The sequence below is a fragment of the Nyctibius grandis genome, chromosome 7 (assembly GCF_013368605.1).
Source record: "Nyctibius grandis isolate bNycGra1 chromosome 7, bNycGra1.pri, whole genome shotgun sequence".
Taxonomy (NCBI): domain Eukaryota; kingdom Metazoa; phylum Chordata; class Aves; order Nyctibiiformes; family Nyctibiidae; genus Nyctibius; species Nyctibius grandis.
In genome coordinates, this window is record NC_090664.1 from 52,481,820 (window position 1) to 52,499,880 (window position 18,061).

General features: G+C 41.6%; 1 protein-coding gene across 1 annotated transcript in view; it reads left to right on the top strand.

Annotated features, from left to right (window-relative positions):
* The window catches only part of LOC137665994 (5'-AMP-activated protein kinase subunit gamma-2-like), a 116,741-nt gene that overhangs the window by 52,309 nt on the left and 46,371 nt on the right, over positions 1 to 18,061 (top strand). The window contains exon 3 of the mRNA XM_068405529.1: positions 11,669 to 11,759. Coding sequence (XP_068261630.1) covers positions 11,669 to 11,759 — 91 coding nt within the window. The remainder of the gene's footprint in view (positions 1 to 11,668; positions 11,760 to 18,061) is intronic.

The following is an 18,061-nucleotide window of genomic DNA, read 5'->3' on the forward strand; positions in this document are numbered from 1 at the left end:
GCTAATCACTGAGTGGCAGGGAGAGCAGCAGCTGCAAGATTGCTATCTGCCTGCTGTTGTATGTTTGGCCTTTCAAGCTTTGCGTGTTGGGATTGTATTTACTTGGAAACACTCATGGTGTGTACTACCTCAGGATCCAGCTCCTTACTAAATGGAAACAGCTCTTGATGAAGACATGGCTTATGAAAGAAGATGACAGATTCCTCTCCTACCCCTTTCCCTTAAGCCTGCTGATAGTGACCACCCAAGAGTACATCCCAACAGACCTGCTGCACGCAGGGACAGGATGCTGCCAAAGCTGATTTCCTAGGAAGCACTGTGAGGAATAGTTTCCACAGAGTGTGCACAGCTTGCTTTCCTGGAATATGTCTTCAGAAAGAGACAGCAGGATGCCACTGAGCACCAGTTTGGTACAAAACGACATAATACCAACTCATCACCAAGTAATTTCTTCAATCATCCAAGATTTTACAGGTACAGAAGTTACATTTTGGAGAAAAAGATGCCTTCCTCAACCTTTCTTCTTTTCCTCATGGCCTCGAGCATTTGGCTGTTGCTGTTTTAAAGAAGAAATCTTGGAATTCAAAGAGCAGTTCAGTTGCAGAGTTTTTAAGGAAAACAAAAGTTTAGAGAGGAGACAAATACAGTGCCAGTAGCTAGGGCATGCTTTAGAGATCAGAGAGAGCTGGCTGCAACCATCTGCCATTCAGGGATCACCTGTGCGACTCTAAGTGACTTGGTCTCCCAGTGCCTCAGTTTCCCATTTATAAAAAAAAATGGGGTAACGCCTCTCTAAGTGAAAGAGATGCTCTGATAATAAGTACACAGAAATGTTCTACAGAACTCAGATATTTCTAGAACAGGAGCTGCAGGTGGCTTAAGATAAGTTAACCATAGATAGCACATGTTGTATTTAAAGTTTGTAGCAACTTTTACACTGCAGACTAAAATAATGTATAGGAAGCTAGCATGTTTTCAGAGCACAATACAGAAGTCTTCTAAAACAAGCTGTTGAATATTGAATGCAATGATTTATTTCCGTATTTTGAGAGCCTGTGATAAGCTACAACAAAAAGCCCTTGAGATGCATGTCAAGAAATCATTTCAGCTCTTTGCAGACATTTAACTACAGACTGAATCTGCATCTAAGCTTTTGTGCTTGTGAACCCAGTGTTTGCCATATCCACGCTATAAGCATCTGCTGCCCATGAATACACTTTTGTATCTGCATCTCCACAAGCTCCGCAGTAACATGAGCATGGTGGAAGGCTTGCTGGAGGTGTATCTCTGGTCCTTAGCATGGAACTAATTTGAATTTTTTTCAGTTCTGGTGCCTGGAATGCAGGGAAAAGCCTTACCAGTGTTTCCATGTCTCTTTATGATATTGTTTGTAGTCATAAAATATTTATCTCAGATACTTGATATGCTTCTTGCTTAGTACAGTCCTTCAGTCCTTCCAGACAGTGTCAAACCACAGAACCAGTATAGAGGACGATCGGGTTTCACCTGTAGTGTACCTGAAATGATGGAAGGATATAGTTAAGAGACTGTCAAAAGGGAAAGCATGCATGACAGAAGGAAGGTATCCACTGCATGTTGCTGTCATTGCAGATTTCTTTGGTGCATAACAATAAAAAACAAGCAGCACACAAAAAGTAGACCTGGAAGTAATTCAGGAAGAGGGTTAAGTTCCTCAAGCTATATAGATTCAGTGCCATCTGAAAACCAGTTTTTTTGTCAAAAAAATAATTTATTTGGAGATTACAGGTCAACCACAGGCACTGCGTTGAAGGAAGTTTATTAATATATTGGTTTGTCTACGCATAATAGTAGCTACTCTGAGATAACAGGCTTCACAAGCTTTAGTGGGGCCACTGATGGCACGCGTGCCTGGGGTTTGTCAGCTGTGGGGTGGGCTTGAAATCTAATGCAAACACACAGCCCCTGAGTGCTACGAGGTAGTCCTTCTTAGGTGCTTAATGTCCTCTTAGAACTGCACTGAAAAATACTTCATTATCTTTGCCTGTCTCTTTGAGATAGCTTTCAAATACTCCTTCTGGAGTCCTGTTAAGTATTGAGATCCTCAGTCATGAGAAGCTCTGCAAGAAAGCTATAGCTATGGCCACCTATAGCACAGCTCATTTGCTCCACGGTTCGCCTGCAGTTACCTGCTTCTTAGTGCAGCTCGTGCCGCAGAGTGCATTATTTGTTCAGTCCAGCTCTATGTAAATTTCTTGAAGAAGTTTTGTCCAGATCGTGGGTGATTCAGCTGTGAGCTGAAGGCTGTCTCTATTTTTCAGTAAACCACCCTTGTAACTCTGACCTGCATCAACCTGCTAACGTCTAGGCTCAACAGATCTGCTTCCAGCCTTTCAAAACCGCTGATGATCATGAAAATTACATTTTAACGGTAGGCTACTAATAGGTTACTAGAATTTTGCAGAGCTGAATTTACTGAAGCCTGAAATGTGGCATCAGTTAACTTCAAGCTTTGTTAGGGAAAAGGTGTTTCATTTTAAGTTTAAAAAATATCATCATTGAAAGCTGGTGTAATGTTTGCACAGTGAAGCCACTATCCATGACCAAGGCTTTGAAATATAAGACTAAGATGAAGAAAGCTAAATGGTGTACAGTAAATGTGTTTATTTAAATCAGATTTGGCTCTGAGTATTTTTTTTTAAATTTGTTATTCTCAGTGGCCTCTGTTCTGCACACTACTCATCAGTACTTTGGCCTCAATCCAGCTAAAGGACTTAAGTAAGTGCTTAACTTTAACTAACACAAATAATCCTGTATTCAATGCCACTGAATAAAGACCCATGTAAATGTGGGCTCACGCTTACTCTTATTTTCCATTCACTTTAAATTAGTGGATGCTTACCTGTTTTTTACCATTAGTATTATCTTAATCTGTTCTTTGTGGGTTTTTTAAATGTATGATTGTCACAACAAAATATCTATTGTAATCATGCTTATTACCTGATTACTGCAGCGCTCTCCTGCAATAATTTCCCCTTGCCCTCAACCATGCCCCTCAGTGTGATAAGAGGTAGGTCCTATTTCAAAGAGACTAAGGAGCACTCAAGCATATGCGTCAAAACAGCTAAAGTATATCTTTTTTGAGCATATACGATAAAAACTGAAGACAAGAACACTTAAAAACTCTGGAATAGATTAAAACAGTAAATGGCATCCCTGTGTTTGCAGAATCGGGTAGCACCCTTGTAACATCAGTATTCTTAACACACTCAGGTTAGTTCCTCACAAGTACTTAAAAACTTTTTTGAACTTTGTGTTCAAAAGGACAGAATTTAAATTGTTAGGTTGTTTGATTAATAACGTGTCACACTGATAATACTGATTCGGACTCCACCTATATTCTACATGAGTAATCTCAGGAAAGAATATTGGCCACGAAGGCTTACGCAGAGAATGCTTCTGATGATATTCTTGACTTGAAACTCTGCCTTATCTGAGTTGCAGAGTGATAGAGGATCAGACACACAGCTAGAGATTAGAGGTTATGTAAACAAATCCTGCCTCTACCACTTCTGCCTTGACTTCTCTGTAAGAATTTAGCTGGAGATCTAGACTATTCCTTGGTCTTTTACTTCCTTTGAAGTTTAGTTTTTAGAGGTGCTTAACTCTTCTGTCACTGGTAGCATTTTTTTTTTTCTCGAAGTGAGGTGCTGCAGGACACTGTTCGTGTATAAGATAGGTTCTTTGTTTCTGGTGTTCGATCAGAGGAAGATTTGTAAATCTATCCTGTTTCTCAATTAAGTCAGTGACAGAACTCACTGGGATCAAACTGCAAGTTCATTTCCATACAGAAATATTTAGGAAGGGCTCTCCACTAAAAATGTGAAATCACTCTGCACGTTCAGTTCACATGTCTTCAGGGTAAACAGATTTCAACACTCAGTACTGTAATTGCACTGAAGATTTAATAGAAATGCAAGGTGTCCATTTCATCATCTTTCCTAGTGCTGAATGCACTCCTCTATTCCTTTTTTTTTTTTTTTTTTAGGATTTGGCTACATTTGATTGTTGTTCCATTTATGTTATCCATTTAACCTACTAAAGATCCCCAACTGTGACTGCTTATCACTAATAATTAACTCTGTAAAGTAATTAATATTATAGCTACTGTTAAGTGGGAGTATACCTGCAGTGGGAGGCTAGTTACTAGTTCTAAAGTATAAAAGCAATCTATAGCTGATCTGTATTCCATGTCAAAAGACTCCTGCTTAGGACCACTGGGCAAGTTGTATTCTAATGCTACTGGGATGAAGAAAAAAAACCCTTTCAGGGTATAGTTCTTATCCAATGGCAAACTCTGAGCTGTTTCAAAATGAAACCATTAGAGCCACCTTTAACCTCACCATACAGTATTAGATACATAGAATATATGCTCTTGCTCCATCGCTTTCATACCTGCTGCAGGATAGTTGTGTCTCTAATGTATTGAGGGCTTTGCAGATCAGTGACAGAGCACCGAACTGACACCAGTAAGGATCCAGTGGAGAACATACAGTGCTGATACGGAGTGCATTTTCTGTGCCATGTTTTGTTATGGGATTTGGTTGCTGTGTTCTAAACAAATTGTAATCTCTGAGTTGTCACCACCTTCATTTATACATGCTACACATGGACATGATTATAGCATCTAATATTTCAAAAGCCTTTTAAGACTAGAGCAAATTTTATTGCATTCCTTCCAGGTACAGGAAGAAAAAACTTGAATCCAGTATTTTGTATGAGACATCCCCTTCCTTACTAGTTTGTTTGGTGCTGGAACAGAGATTCCTTAGAATAAAAGGTAGAAACTACAATTCCTGCACAGCTGCTCTGTTCACTCCGAGCTTTTCGAGATAAGGAGGACTTTGCATCTGAAGCAGGCCCAGAGCTCTTCACTGGGACTGACCGTGTTCTCTAACCACCTAACAGACCCAAGGACTGCCACCCCACCATCAGCTTCCTCACCATGCAGTTAGCGTTTTTAAATACAGAAGGGATCCAAGATGGGGTCCTAATCTGAGTGTCACTGATCCCAGTGTTCTCAGCTGTCGTAAATCACCGGTATCAGTTATCACACTCTAGCAGAAAACAAGTAGGAGTTTAATTTACAGTTTAGTGAGCAAGTGAAACCTTTGTTTTCCGATAACTTCTGTCTTTTTCCACTTCATGAACCAGACTAAATGAAACAAAAAAAAACCAGTAAGTGTTTTAAATTAATTTTGCACAGATTGCAACAAAATAAGCCTATCTATGACATACATTTGGAAAAAATCTAAATTGTTCATTGACAGCTCATCATGTTAACTACTTGAGTTGTATAGAACTGTAATTGTAGTAAGGAGCACTAGCAAATGGTGGGAAAATTACCATTTGTAATTTACTCTTGCATTCAAAATGGGTTTGCCTTGATTTGCATTTAGATGGGAATTCCTTCTTGTTGCTCTTCAATCCATTAGGTTTTATAAGGTACATAAGTAGCTTTTTTTTTTTTCTTCTGAAGTACTTCGAAGGGCATTCGGTTTTACTGCTGGACTATGAGCTGTGCCGGTGGCACTCCTCGCATATCGGTATTGTGTCACTGCCTTCATTGCTCAGAATGAAAGGAGGAGTAGAAAAGTCAGGAAAAGCTTTGAGACAGGCAGCTTTCAATTTACCTGGAAATGCCTATTTCTAAATAAAGCCCAGGTAACGTTTTTGTTGCAACGCCTGAATACGTCTGTTCCACAGAGACGTGTGATTTGCAGCAGCATTTCTTTTTTTAGGTTGTTCTTTCTATTCCTACCCAGTCATCAAAGACTAATACGTAATCTTTATTATTACTCAAACTATATTTGCTTTAGAATTTTTCTAATTTAAAATTAAGGCTACTTGGGTGGGGGGGCAGGGCAAGGCAAATTTACATTTGTATTAGCTTGTTAGTAAACTGGCTTTTGTGCAAAATACATATATAAAGACTTCTCATTGAATTCTCATACTAAGACTAAGTATATTTTTCTAAAGATTGGACAAAAGTATAAACAAAAGCAAATAAGTCTAGAAAGGACATTAAAAATTCATTTTCCCCCACAGCACAATCAACTATTATATAAATAATTCCCAACACATGTTTTTTTTAACCTGTTGCTAAAAACCTCCTGTGCCAGAGATTTTACAGTTTTTTTCAGCAAAGAATGCTGGTGCTTCACTGTTGTTACGTTTGGAAAGTTCTCCCAAAGTCCAACCTAAGACTTGCTTGCTAAAGGCTGAGTAGATAACTCCTTATCCCATAGCCAGGGGACACAGAAGATAGTTTATCACTTTCCTTCTTGCAAAACCACATCATATTTGGAGACTGTTGTTATATTTTCCTTCAGTCCTCTTTTTTTTTTTTTTCCCTAGACTAAGAAACCAGGAGGTTTTCAAGCCCTTCTTTACAGGTTATGTTTTCTGAACTCCTAGATCATTGTTGTTGCTTTTCTTTGGACTCTCTTAGTTCATTCTGGAGTTCAGTGCCCAAAACTGAATGCAGTATCCCAGCTGGCATCTAACCAGGGAATGGGTAGAACATTCTCCATGTCTTACCTGTAACACATTTGTAGATAGTGTGGGGTTTTTTTCTAAGAATCTGTCATTGTTGTCTGACATTTAGTTTCATTCTCAGGTCTTTTCCTTGCATGACTGCTGCAAGCCAATCCTTTCCCATTTTATTTTTGCATTTGATTATTGTGTAACGCGCTCTACTTACCCATATCAAAGTGCATCCTGTTTTTCAAAGCACTGCATCAATTCCCAAGATTATTTTAAGTTCTAAAGTTATCCCTAAAAGAGCAGCGTCTCTTAGCATTGAGTCATTTGAAAATGCGATCAGGTTATTCATTATTCTTTCATCATCAGTGAAAACACTGAATGATATTAGACAGAATGCAGACCTCTGTGGAATCCTCTCTTAAACCCTTCCAGTTAGATAAAGAAATCTTACTACCTTCCTTGTGAATATTGTTGTGACCTTTAGTGGTCGTTTCATCTAGACTAGCTGGCTTCCTTACATGAGTGTCATGCAAGATAGTGTCAGAAGTCCTGTTAACTCATGTTGCATCTGTTTACCACAAGACTTCTAGCCTGTTATTGAAGTGACTGAGATTGGCTTGGCATTGTTTATACATGTTGGCTGTTACTGATGATCTTTCTTTCCTCTAACTAACTACTTAAAATGGGTGTACTTGTTCTCTCATCCATCTGGGAATCAAAGTTACACTGACAAGTTTATAGTTTCTTGGCTCCCTCCCCGCCCCTTCCCTGACAGATAGCTATGCTAAGCAGAACGAACCTGACCAAAGGGAGATGTAGAGATCTAGTCAGTACAGTGACTGGAGTCCAGCATGCTTTTATCCCAAGTAGCTGTCTAAAATAGGCCACGTGAATGATGTCCTAGAAATGTTTGTTTCTCCACTGATTGCAGAAGCAGCAGCCTAAGGTAGCTCGTTCAATATGAAAAGCTACACAGTAGGTGTCTAAGCTCAGGTGAGATGAACCTCATTCAAAGCATTTTGATATAGTGAGTCTGATGACTGCCACTGAGAGATCCCTATCCCAATGGATGCATTCCTGCGAATTCAGGGAGGCAAGATGGCAGGAAACTACATCAAAAGTAATCTTCTGTGGATGTTAATTGCTGTTCATATCCCTGAATCGTCCCTACGATTGAAATACTTAGCGTGTTCCTATGAAAGTAATGGGATTCCTTCCACAGGACGTAGGACTAAAAGTACTCCTAGATTATCAGATAAGTTTTAACACATTCATTGTAAGTGGATATACAATTTACAAGACTGATTTTACTTCTACACAGTATTAGTAACTCCCTTTACCCTGTAAAGCTAAAGAAAACAGGCAGAGACAAAGTAAGCAGTTAGCTATTAAAATTTAAGTTCTAGCCTTCCCAGAAGTCCTAAAACCTCTTTTGTTTACATCCACCTTTTTATGACTTTTGCTGTTGTATCAACCTTGAGTTGTTTTACTTTGCCTCTACAGAGATTGCTGGCACCGCTGTATTAAGCTTCTGTATTAGCATTATGTTGTAGGTCTATGTTTTTTGGCCTAAGTAATGCCCCTGTAAAAACCAAATTGAAACCTAGCAAAGAAGAAATGTATTCAGGCAGTTTTGCTTTTGCATATATTTATCTTCTAAACTTTTATATATAAAATTTATTTTGCTTAGCAGTATTCAGTATACGAAGTATATACTGTCTCGTCACGTTGGGTATCTCAAACAGTCAAAATGGGTTACCTGACATGCTCCAGTAGCAAATATTTAAACCATAATCTAGACAAATCCCTTGCTTATAGTTAATAGAAACCTCCTGTGGCAGTAGAACAAAGAGTCACAATAAAGAGATATTGAAATGTTACAATATATAATATCATCTTAGTGGGAATTACAGGTCCTTTGAAAGACAGATCTTCTCCCTATCTTTAACCAATAATCCTTTTGTAAAATGGTAGGCAGAGTTTGTAGTGAGAGGTAATACCTAAGAGTGTTAAAAATATCTGCTAATTTGTCTAATGCTGTAGTAGTTCACAATGAACAAGACAGTGTTTTCACCACTGATTTAAGCAGACTTAAGAGTGGGTTGTTTCCAGAAGGCGTGGTTCCACTGTCACTCCTGCCCTTGGCACTCCTTGTGCCAGTGCTAGCTGGTACAACTGCGCAGTGAGTTGGATCAGGAACTGATCTGGATAAAAATCAATCTTTTCTTTTGGTCCGTTTGGTTTTCAGCTGCATCAGTTTCCTGTTCTGACTCACTGTGTTGCCTACAAGCCAAAAGGATCTAGAATGCAAAGCGAACACCATGATCAGCAGCTTGTTCCAAAATTGATTTAAACAAATTGTGAGACTGCAGGCAGAGTGAGGGATGGAGTTTCAGCCTTTACTTCTCAATTTCCTTTGGGGTTTTTTTGAGCAGTATGGATGGTAAAACATAGCTATAATGTTTTCATTACAAATCTCTGTTATATATTAAATTACTGCATTTTTATTATCTTGAGTTTCTCATAGTCTGGATGTAGATTCTGTCACTGTAAAACCCTGATCTTGCAGTAAGCTCTGAGGTTCACAGTGCAGTGTAGCTCATTGCATGAAACAGGCTTAACTGACAACTTAACATATCTGTGTTTTGTAGCAGGTGAAATGCAACACAGCTTTGAAGATTCAGTGTCACTTCTAGCTACAACCAACCTCAGTGTTGTGTGTCCTCATGGCTGGTGCTTACTAGATAATTATGGGGAGTAAATACTTGTTGTTTTAAAAAAAGGAAACAAAATCATTACAATTATTTCCAATCAGATATATCATCTTATTCTTCTCTTCTTTTGGCTAGCAAAAGAGGTTAAAAACTTTTATCAGTATCAAGGTACATGATAAGGAAGATAAATTATTTAGAGCTTTACAGATAGCTCCCAGGGATAATTAAAAGCTTCCAAAGCATTTTAATTAGTAGGCTGAAAATATTATAAATTAATGTGAACTGCTTTGGTATCTTCTGTGGCTGGTCAGTTTGAGTATTTGTTGAAATCACAGAAGTCTTTTAAAAAAACAACTAGGAATGAAATATTTTAGGATTTTCTTTCCAAAAGATCTTTACAGTAAAGAACTGGATATTGTTAACTTCCTCATCTATCCTTAAGTGTCCCCCAGAAACAGGCAGCTTGGGAAAAAGAAGCTGTCACCAGCAGTTAGTTTCCTCGCTTGAAACTTCTCTGGACTTGAGAAATGACAGACAGCTTTCTGTTTTCCCATAATTTTTGACTCTCTCCTCCCATCATAGCTTTAATTCCATAGAACATACTTTCCTATGTTCTATGAACATTACTGTGTTATGCTCGGTCTATTAACCTTCCTTCCTGGAAGGACTTGCTGAACTTTGGAAGCTTGAGCCTCTCCTTAGGGACCAATAGATTTTAAATGTTCTGTAATGGTTCCTGTGACTCCTTTGGAGAACCATGCATGCGTGTCTGCCCACAAGATCTGTTGCCATTGCCAAAGAAATAATCTGTTTATCCACCTCTACAGCATCCATGTCTGAACTGGTCCTGCTGGGCTTCCTAAACAGTGAATGGGGACCTATTCATTATAGTTAAGGGAGCCTAGCTATAGCTTACCACAGCTCACTGTCTAAATAAATCTAAATGATGAATCGATTTCAAATATTTCCTTGTTTCCATTGCTTCTGCTGTAGCCTGGCTTACAAGCTCAAATGCAGACTTGTAAAGCTGGGTGCAATGAATCTTGGTAAACAGAAGCCTCCCATGGTGTAAACTCCATCCCTCAGCCACTGTAACAGCAAGTGGTTTGGGCTGTCAGCATTACCTGCTCAGGTGCTTGAGGGCAAGCTCAGGGCCTTGCGCCACCTCGCACCCAGCGCGGCGGCGAACAGCTCTGAAATACCAGCCTGGAGTGACAGCGATGGTGGGGCAATCGCTTTTTTTTTGTTGTTCTTCAAGGGTGATTTTTAAAGTAGGATCACCTAGTGTAAACTGGAATTTCACTCATTAATCCCCGGGTCAAGTCCCGCCTAACTTCTGGCTGAGCTGGAGCACGGCACGAGCCGCAAGGCCGCCTCCCTCCTCCTCAGGAGGCTGCTCCCACGTTCGCCACCAGCTTTGGTGCAGGCGTCCGACTTACATGGAAGACGCCGACCTTCGGGCTAATCTTGAATTGTAACTTCTCGAACGTTTTAAATGGAAACGAGCGCGTCTGTTCCCAGAGCGGGTACCCCGGGATGGCGGCTCGGCCCAGTGCGGGAGCTCCCTGTCACACACCGGGGAAACCCCTCAGAGCACCCCCCCCCCCCCCCCCTCCGGAGGGCAGTGGAACTGTCGGCTTCCCCGCCGCTGCCTTGCAGGCGAACGCGCGGGACCATACCAACCCCTTCCCGCGGGGGGAGGGGAGGGCTTTCCTCCCCTCCGTCTCCTCTTGTACGGCTCTTGTCCAAAGCAGGCAGGAGAAGAGCCGAGCCTGCAGAGAGGCCTGCGAAAGGCGCTTGACTTGTCAGAGTTCTTGGGGCAGTAAGTGTCTCCCTCCTCTCCCTCCCTTTTGCGCACGGAAGTGGTAGTTACCTTCCCCTCCCGCTGCTGACCAACGGGCTTGACTGCAGCAAAATGGAACGTACCAATCCCTCCGCCGGAGGGGGGAGAGGGGGAGAGCCGGCGGAGAGGGGGGGCGGGAAGCGCTGTCCCGCGACACGGCGTCCGGCCTCCCCGTGCTCCTGACGGCCGCCGACGGCCGCTCCCTCCGTGCGGGGCAGAGGCGGCGCCTCGCGCCGGCACGGCCGCGGGGAGCCCGGGGGCTATAGGGTTAATGGGCTGGGCGCAGCCGTCGCGAAGGAGGGAGGAAGGGCGAGTCCCGGTTCCTCCCCCCTCAGTGTGTGCGGTGTGTGTGTGCGAGGCAGCGCACAGCGAGCCGTGCGTGTGTGCGAGGCCGAGGGGCAACCGCCGCCGCCCGGCCTCAGCGGCGTCCCGCGCTCCCTCCCCTCAGCGCTCGGCGGGAACCGCGCCAGCCGCCCCGTCAGCGCCGCCACTCCCCTCCGCCGCGCCGGGCTGTTCCGATGCCGCCGCGGGGCCGGTGAGTCCGCGCCTGGATGCTCATCTCCTTCTCCTCTCTTCCCTCCCGCAGGCGGCGGCGGCGGCAGCGGCGGCTCCGGCTCCCTCTCAGCTCCCGGCCGCCTCCGAAGGGATGCTGGAGAAACTAGAGCTCGAAGATGAAGGTAAAAATTCAAGGCAGGGGGGAGGGTCCGGCGGCGGGTCGGTGGACACCCGCACCCCCAGCGGGGTCTGGGCAGAGGGCAGGGAGCGGGGTATCCCTGACGAGGAGCCCGCCCCGGGGAGGGGGTTGTGCCATGCCCGGGCCGGCCGCGGTGCAGCCGCCAGCGCTGGCCGTGTCCTTGTAGGGCGGGTCACGACCTTCCCCTCCCCGCGGCCCGACCCCTCTGCGGTGCTTTTGTGCCGGTGGCCGCAGCCCGGCCGCGCCTGCAGCCCGCCCCGCACGCCGCCTCGGAGCCGAGGGCAGCACATGCCTGCGCCGCCCGGGCCGCGCGTGCTTCTCCGCAGCTCCAGCCAGCCGGGGTCCCTGGCGCTGAGGGGAAGGCAGCCTTCATGGCATCCCCTCCTCCCCCCTTTAAAACACTCATTCTCCTCGAATACGTCTGCGATACCAAATATAGACTTTGAGAGCGAGGTGCGAGAAATGACGGAAAGCTTTTTCAACTAAAGCTTCAACTCTTTATGGATATGCATACATCTGTTTAAAGCGGACAGCTGTAAACTAAATTTTCCTGCTGTGTCTGCTTTCTTACGTTCTTAGCAGTCCAACTCAGAGCCGCAGTTTTAACAGAGCGTGCTGTTCTTGATAGGGGAACTCCTGGCAAGTTTTTGTGTCGTGCAAGCACTAAACTGTGCTGTGGAGAAGCATGAATGTTTTGTCTCGAACTTGCACAAAGCGTTCGTTTACCTCTGAAAGATCCCTATTGAATATCTTGAGCTTTCATTTTCAGAAGGGATTAGATTAGTGGATGCAAATGTGGACGCATAGCTAATCTCTATGCTCAGTATTGTAAAGTGGCTAAGACTTCATGAGGTGTGGGGTTTTTTGTAGTTGGTAACTGCAATTGTAAAATGTAGGACAAATATTTAAGGAAAACTTTGAAAATAGTAGGCTGAGTCATTCTGTGAAAAATAATCTGAGCCGGTATGCTAATAAGCCAGCTTCGTGGTTACTAGCATGCTTTCTACAGTTGTGGGACTGATCTGAAAAAAGTAACATCTTTTATTTTAAGTTTCTGTGTGTGAGAAAAGGAAGCTCTAAAGAATTGGATTCTTTAAGCTTTTTTTTTTTTTGGAGTCCAGACAGAGTTTGAATTGCAATGAAATACTTGTACATTTGTGAATCCTGAGCATGATCAAATATGAATATTAGGTGCAAGGGATTTGTTGCTAACTAGTAGCTTTTTTTCCTCACAGTGTTTCACTGTTTTTAGTTAGGCCTTAATTTTATGCTAATAAAGAGTTAGAAAGTTACTGACGTATTTCTTTTTATATAAAGCTTGTTACTGCTGTATAGGAGATCTTAAAACCTGCTGAATCACTAATAGTTAAGCCATTCTAAAAGCTATTTTAAACTTGTTACTTCTTATAATTTTAGATATCTGAAAAGGGCACCTAGGTTAAAAAAAAAAAAACACCTCAGGTTTGACATGCCTTTGCAATTTTAACAGTGTAACATTGTATTTGCAGACACTTGCTTATGTTGAATGTGTGTGTCTTTTAAAACACGGCAATAAAATAACGTGAGTTCTTCAAAAAGTTTAATTTTAAAAAATTCTTTTTTCCTGGTTTTCAAGCTTCTGTTTAGCTTTTTCTCTCAATTCATTTAGCTTTAAAATTAAGGCTTTGTCTGTGGGTACTCAAGCTGGGTGAGTGAGAGCAGTTCAGGGATCTGTCAAAAGATAATGCCTAATAGCAAACCTGTGACCAGTTTAAAGGAGTAAGTGAATTTTCAAAGGAAGCAGTCACTTTACTAGCCTGTCAGACTTAATGAAAACCTACTTTTATGCCTAATTTTAAAGGCAAGTGGAAAGGATGTAGAGTGCTGTATTCAGAAGGTAAGATGTAAGTAAAATCAAGACTGTGAATGTCAGACCAAATCTTACTGTCCAGAACGTTTCTATATGACGAGGCATGTAGGAGTATCATAGAAAACTAAGACACAGGTGGAAATGCGGCATCTTACTTGGAGTACGTGCTTTATGACCTAAATTTTTGCACTAGTTGCTGTAGTTGTATTTGTGCTAATATTGGGGGTGGGGGAGTAAAATGACATCTGATGGTGTTCACTTTTGTTGTTGGATGGAAAGTGGTAAGTGCTCAGAAGTTGAGAAACTGCTTTGAAATCTTGATAAGATTTCATTAAGTGGCTGTAGCCACACTGTAACTGATGATCTTTTGTCAAAAAGTCTCTCCACTGGTACCTAAAATTGTGATTTAAATGAGAAATTTGAAACTTGTTTTGAAACTGCTTTTCTGACTGCCTCTACTTGTGAGTATTTCTTGCTGTCTTTCCAGTTTCTGTATCCATCAACAGTTGCCAACTATCTTGTGTATCAAATTATGCTGCAGTTTTCTTGAAACAGAGAGCTTAATAAAAAGAGCTGAAAAATAAGGCTCAATGTGTGCGCTGAATGCCATCCAGTATGCTGAAATGGATTTTTGTTTGTCATTCTCCCCAAAGGTTACACAAATGAGAATTTGAAAGCACAGAAAGCATTCATTTAATTTGGATTCTAATTAAGAGGGTTCAATTGAAAAAATGGTATGAGAAAGATTTATAGTCTAAGTAGTACTGTAATGAAATGTGCAGAGTCTAGCCTGATGATGTGATTTCTAAATAAAATGGTACTGTCAACTGAAGGGCAATTTTTTTTCATTATATACAAAGAATGTATATAAACTATTTTGTACATAATTAGTGTGGATGGTATTAGACATGATGTTATTGTTGCAGAAAGAAGTGCTGGTCATCTTTTTGGTCTGAAATGTCTTTACTTTGAATGTCTGGCTGGATTTTCTAGGATCAGTGCAACTTATTGGTGGGTCACTAGTTCTGTCTAGCATTGGCTTAATAATACCGCTGTTGTGATGTGTAAGAGCAAATCTTAGTGAGATGCTGTTAAACAGCATCAGTAGCACTACAGCAGGACAGGCTGTAGGCTGATAATGGGCACAGAGGAGAAGGACTGGATAGGCCAGTGGATATTTATTTTATTTAGGACTCCTTAAAGGACCTTTTTCCCAACAGCAATCAGAGGAGGAAAGTAAAAACTCTCATGTAAGAAGTCCAGAGTCTCTTTTTAACTGAAGGATGCTCTGTTTAAAAATAAACAGAGAACTTACTAGACTAAAAAATTCTGAACTCATCCTGCTCAGTATTCCTTTGATGGGAGTGACCTACCTATGTCTCCTCAAAAAATATGAAAGCTACCTGTTGATGGGTGTGGAGTTTCCCATTGTGGCCTGAAATAGATTAGTGCTGAGAGATCTCTCACGAATGTATATACACAATCAAAACCTGGTTATCTTCATACATATTGTGAGTTTGCTTTTTCAGCTCTAGTGTTTGTGCAGTCATGTTTCTATGTTAAGGTTGGTTCTGCTTCTGATCAGTATCAAGAGTAGTTTTGGGTTTTATCTTATGGAGGATACGATGAGCTTGGAAAAGAGCAAGGAGAAATTATTCTGAATATCTAATATGAGAAAAGGCTTTAGTTAGTGATTTACACTTACTACCTTTGATTTGTTAAGCTGGAATTACAGAAGTGGTTGTGTTCCAACAGCTACCTGTGCTGTGAGAGGAGAAACTGGGTTAGAGTAGCAAATGCATGCCTGTGAATTGTATTGATGTAATTGGTATAGTTTTAGCATGTTATTTAGGAAACTAGTTTTGTTGCAAAGTTGGCTCTCATCCATGTTAATCTCTTCCATTTGCTCAACTTAAGTAATAAAGTAGTAGCTACTGAAAGCAGAATTAACTACTTTTCTGTGGCATCTGCTAACTCGGAGTCTTTCCAAGGTATTTTCTTCAGACAGAGTTAAGTTAATTGGAGGGTTCTCCTGTATCTGTGCTCAATTCCTAGTCTGGAAAAAAGAATTTCGCAAACTGTGTGCAACGATTGTAGCATCAGCATCATCGGACTGATGCGCTTGCTCTTGGATGCTCTACTTCTCTGAACTGTCGCACAAAGCAGCGTTTAGACAGTTGTTTGACAAACAGTTTGCATTAGAGCAGAATCTCTCCCTAGTAATGCTCTGGCCTTCATCTCACTCTTCCTGTATCATCCATCTCTTCTGTCACCTGCTCGTGCTCGTTTCTGGCTGTCTCCTGAAATAGACTTTCACCAGTAATTGCCTCTCCTCTTAACTAATTGTTGTGTCTGGGGTCATTCCTTTCCTGCTCTGCAGATTTCCTTATTGTTTCTTATTAAAAGTAGTTTCTTGTTGAGCTCTTCCTGTCTGCCAGCCTCTGTCAACTGAATATGTGAATCAAGGTATGAAAACAGATGTCACTTTGGGGCCAAAAATAGAAGCAGATTGTTAATGTGCGTGCTAGATTCTGTTCAGTTCTTAAGACTGAAGGATCAAGTGCTCAGGTTAGGAGATAGTAAAGTTAAGGCATTCTTTTGCAGCTGTAATTCATTTCTATTAAACATTCATTATGTGATTGTTCAAGCTGATGCTCTCTGGAGTACAGAAACAGCATTTTGCCCACAAGATGTGCTTTGAGGTATCAGGGTACACAGTGATAGGGGATGTTTTACATGAACTTTTCCACAGTGGATTAGAATCCTAAGTGGACATGGCAAGAAATTATTAAGCAGAGATGGTAATTGGTATTAATAGACTTCATATGGTCTTAGAGTTTCGGATTATTTTCTCTTCCTCCATTAGAGTTACTTTGTGGTGTAATATAAGAGGCACAGTAGCAGATTCTAAAAAAATCTTATTCTTAGTGCTTTTTATCCTGGCTGTCTGATCTGAAGCGATACTGAACACTTGCATCTGAAACTACAGACAACTGCTTATTCCACTGCCTTTACTAAGCTTCTGTTTTCTGTCATTTCACAAGAAAGAATATCGAGGGCACAATGGGCTTTCCTGTGATGTACTTTCCAGAGTTGTTAAAGAATAACAGATCCGGAGTATTCAAATGTTCAGCTTTATTAGTTTACGCAAGAAATTACAATCAAGTGCCCCGCTGTCCTAGGCAACCTCATGTCCTTTGTCTGCCTGTTTGCTGTATAGTAACATCGTAGATTTTTTTTTTTTCTCCTGGAAGTTGCCATCTTCAACGTTGAAAGATGAAAATTATGTCTAAAATTATAAGTAATTGAAAGTATAAAACGTTAATTGAGCAGTGCAAAAGAATCTATTGGGAGTTTTGTTGTCTTAGATGAAGACTGTTCCTGCAGTACACACATACGTCTTTACCTTGTGCAAGTATTGCACATGGTTCTTCTGGTCAGCCCAGTGCTGACTATCTCCAGGCAGTCCTAACTGTTGTCCTGCTCCTACGTAAGATATGACTCTCTTATTCTTAACATGGTGTTTAGTCTTACAGTGAGGAAAGACCTGCTCTGTCTCAACTGGAAAATAATCAGTTTGTAGCAGCTGAAGCGTGCAGTCTCTCTCAGGAAACAAAACTTTTTAAGCCTTACCAATCTGGGAAGTGATGTTTTAGTGCAGAAGAAAATACAGCCCTGTTACACAGGGCGTGCTCTAAAACTCTCTGGTTTGGGTCTTGGGGGATGCAGGAGCTTCTTGATGGAAAAGCTCTCATAAAATTTTAATGCAGTCAAAACATTTATTTTCCCTAACTTGCTCTTGGAAACAGTGAAACCATTCTGGCTGAGACTTCCTAGAAAAAACTATGGAAAAATGCTTACCATGGGAATGAGTCCATGTGATTGCTTTGGCAAAGCTGCAACTGAAAACAGTTTTACAGGAAGTGTTGGGGCTGACTGTGTCCAGGTAGTGTTGCACCTGCATGATTTGCAAACATTATCTTCCAAGTGAAAGTCATTATTGGCCAGCAGCTGTCTGTGAGAGATATTAAGACAACTTGGTATTCTCCTGTGCTTGAAAGACATTACTGCATCAGGTGTATGTATACATGTTAGTGTCAGGTGGCCAATATCAGGTACTGTTTTACGATAACCTTTACTAGCCACTCTTGCTAGTGCTATCACTTTCATTTGCATCAGATGATGGACAATGTCAAGTCTGTTAATAACTTCCATGCAGAACTTCCTTGATCCAGAAGCTGTTTGGTTTGGTAGTGGTATATCAAGGTTGGTAAACAACTGCTTGATATAAGGTCGAAGGCTTTGGACAATATCATCTCAGCTTCCAAATGGCCTGAGAACCCCCTGATTTAGAGGTATTGAGTTTACAGCATTGCGTGCTTGATTAATGATGGACGTGGAAGGTGTGACAATATCAGCGCTGCCTTATAGATGAC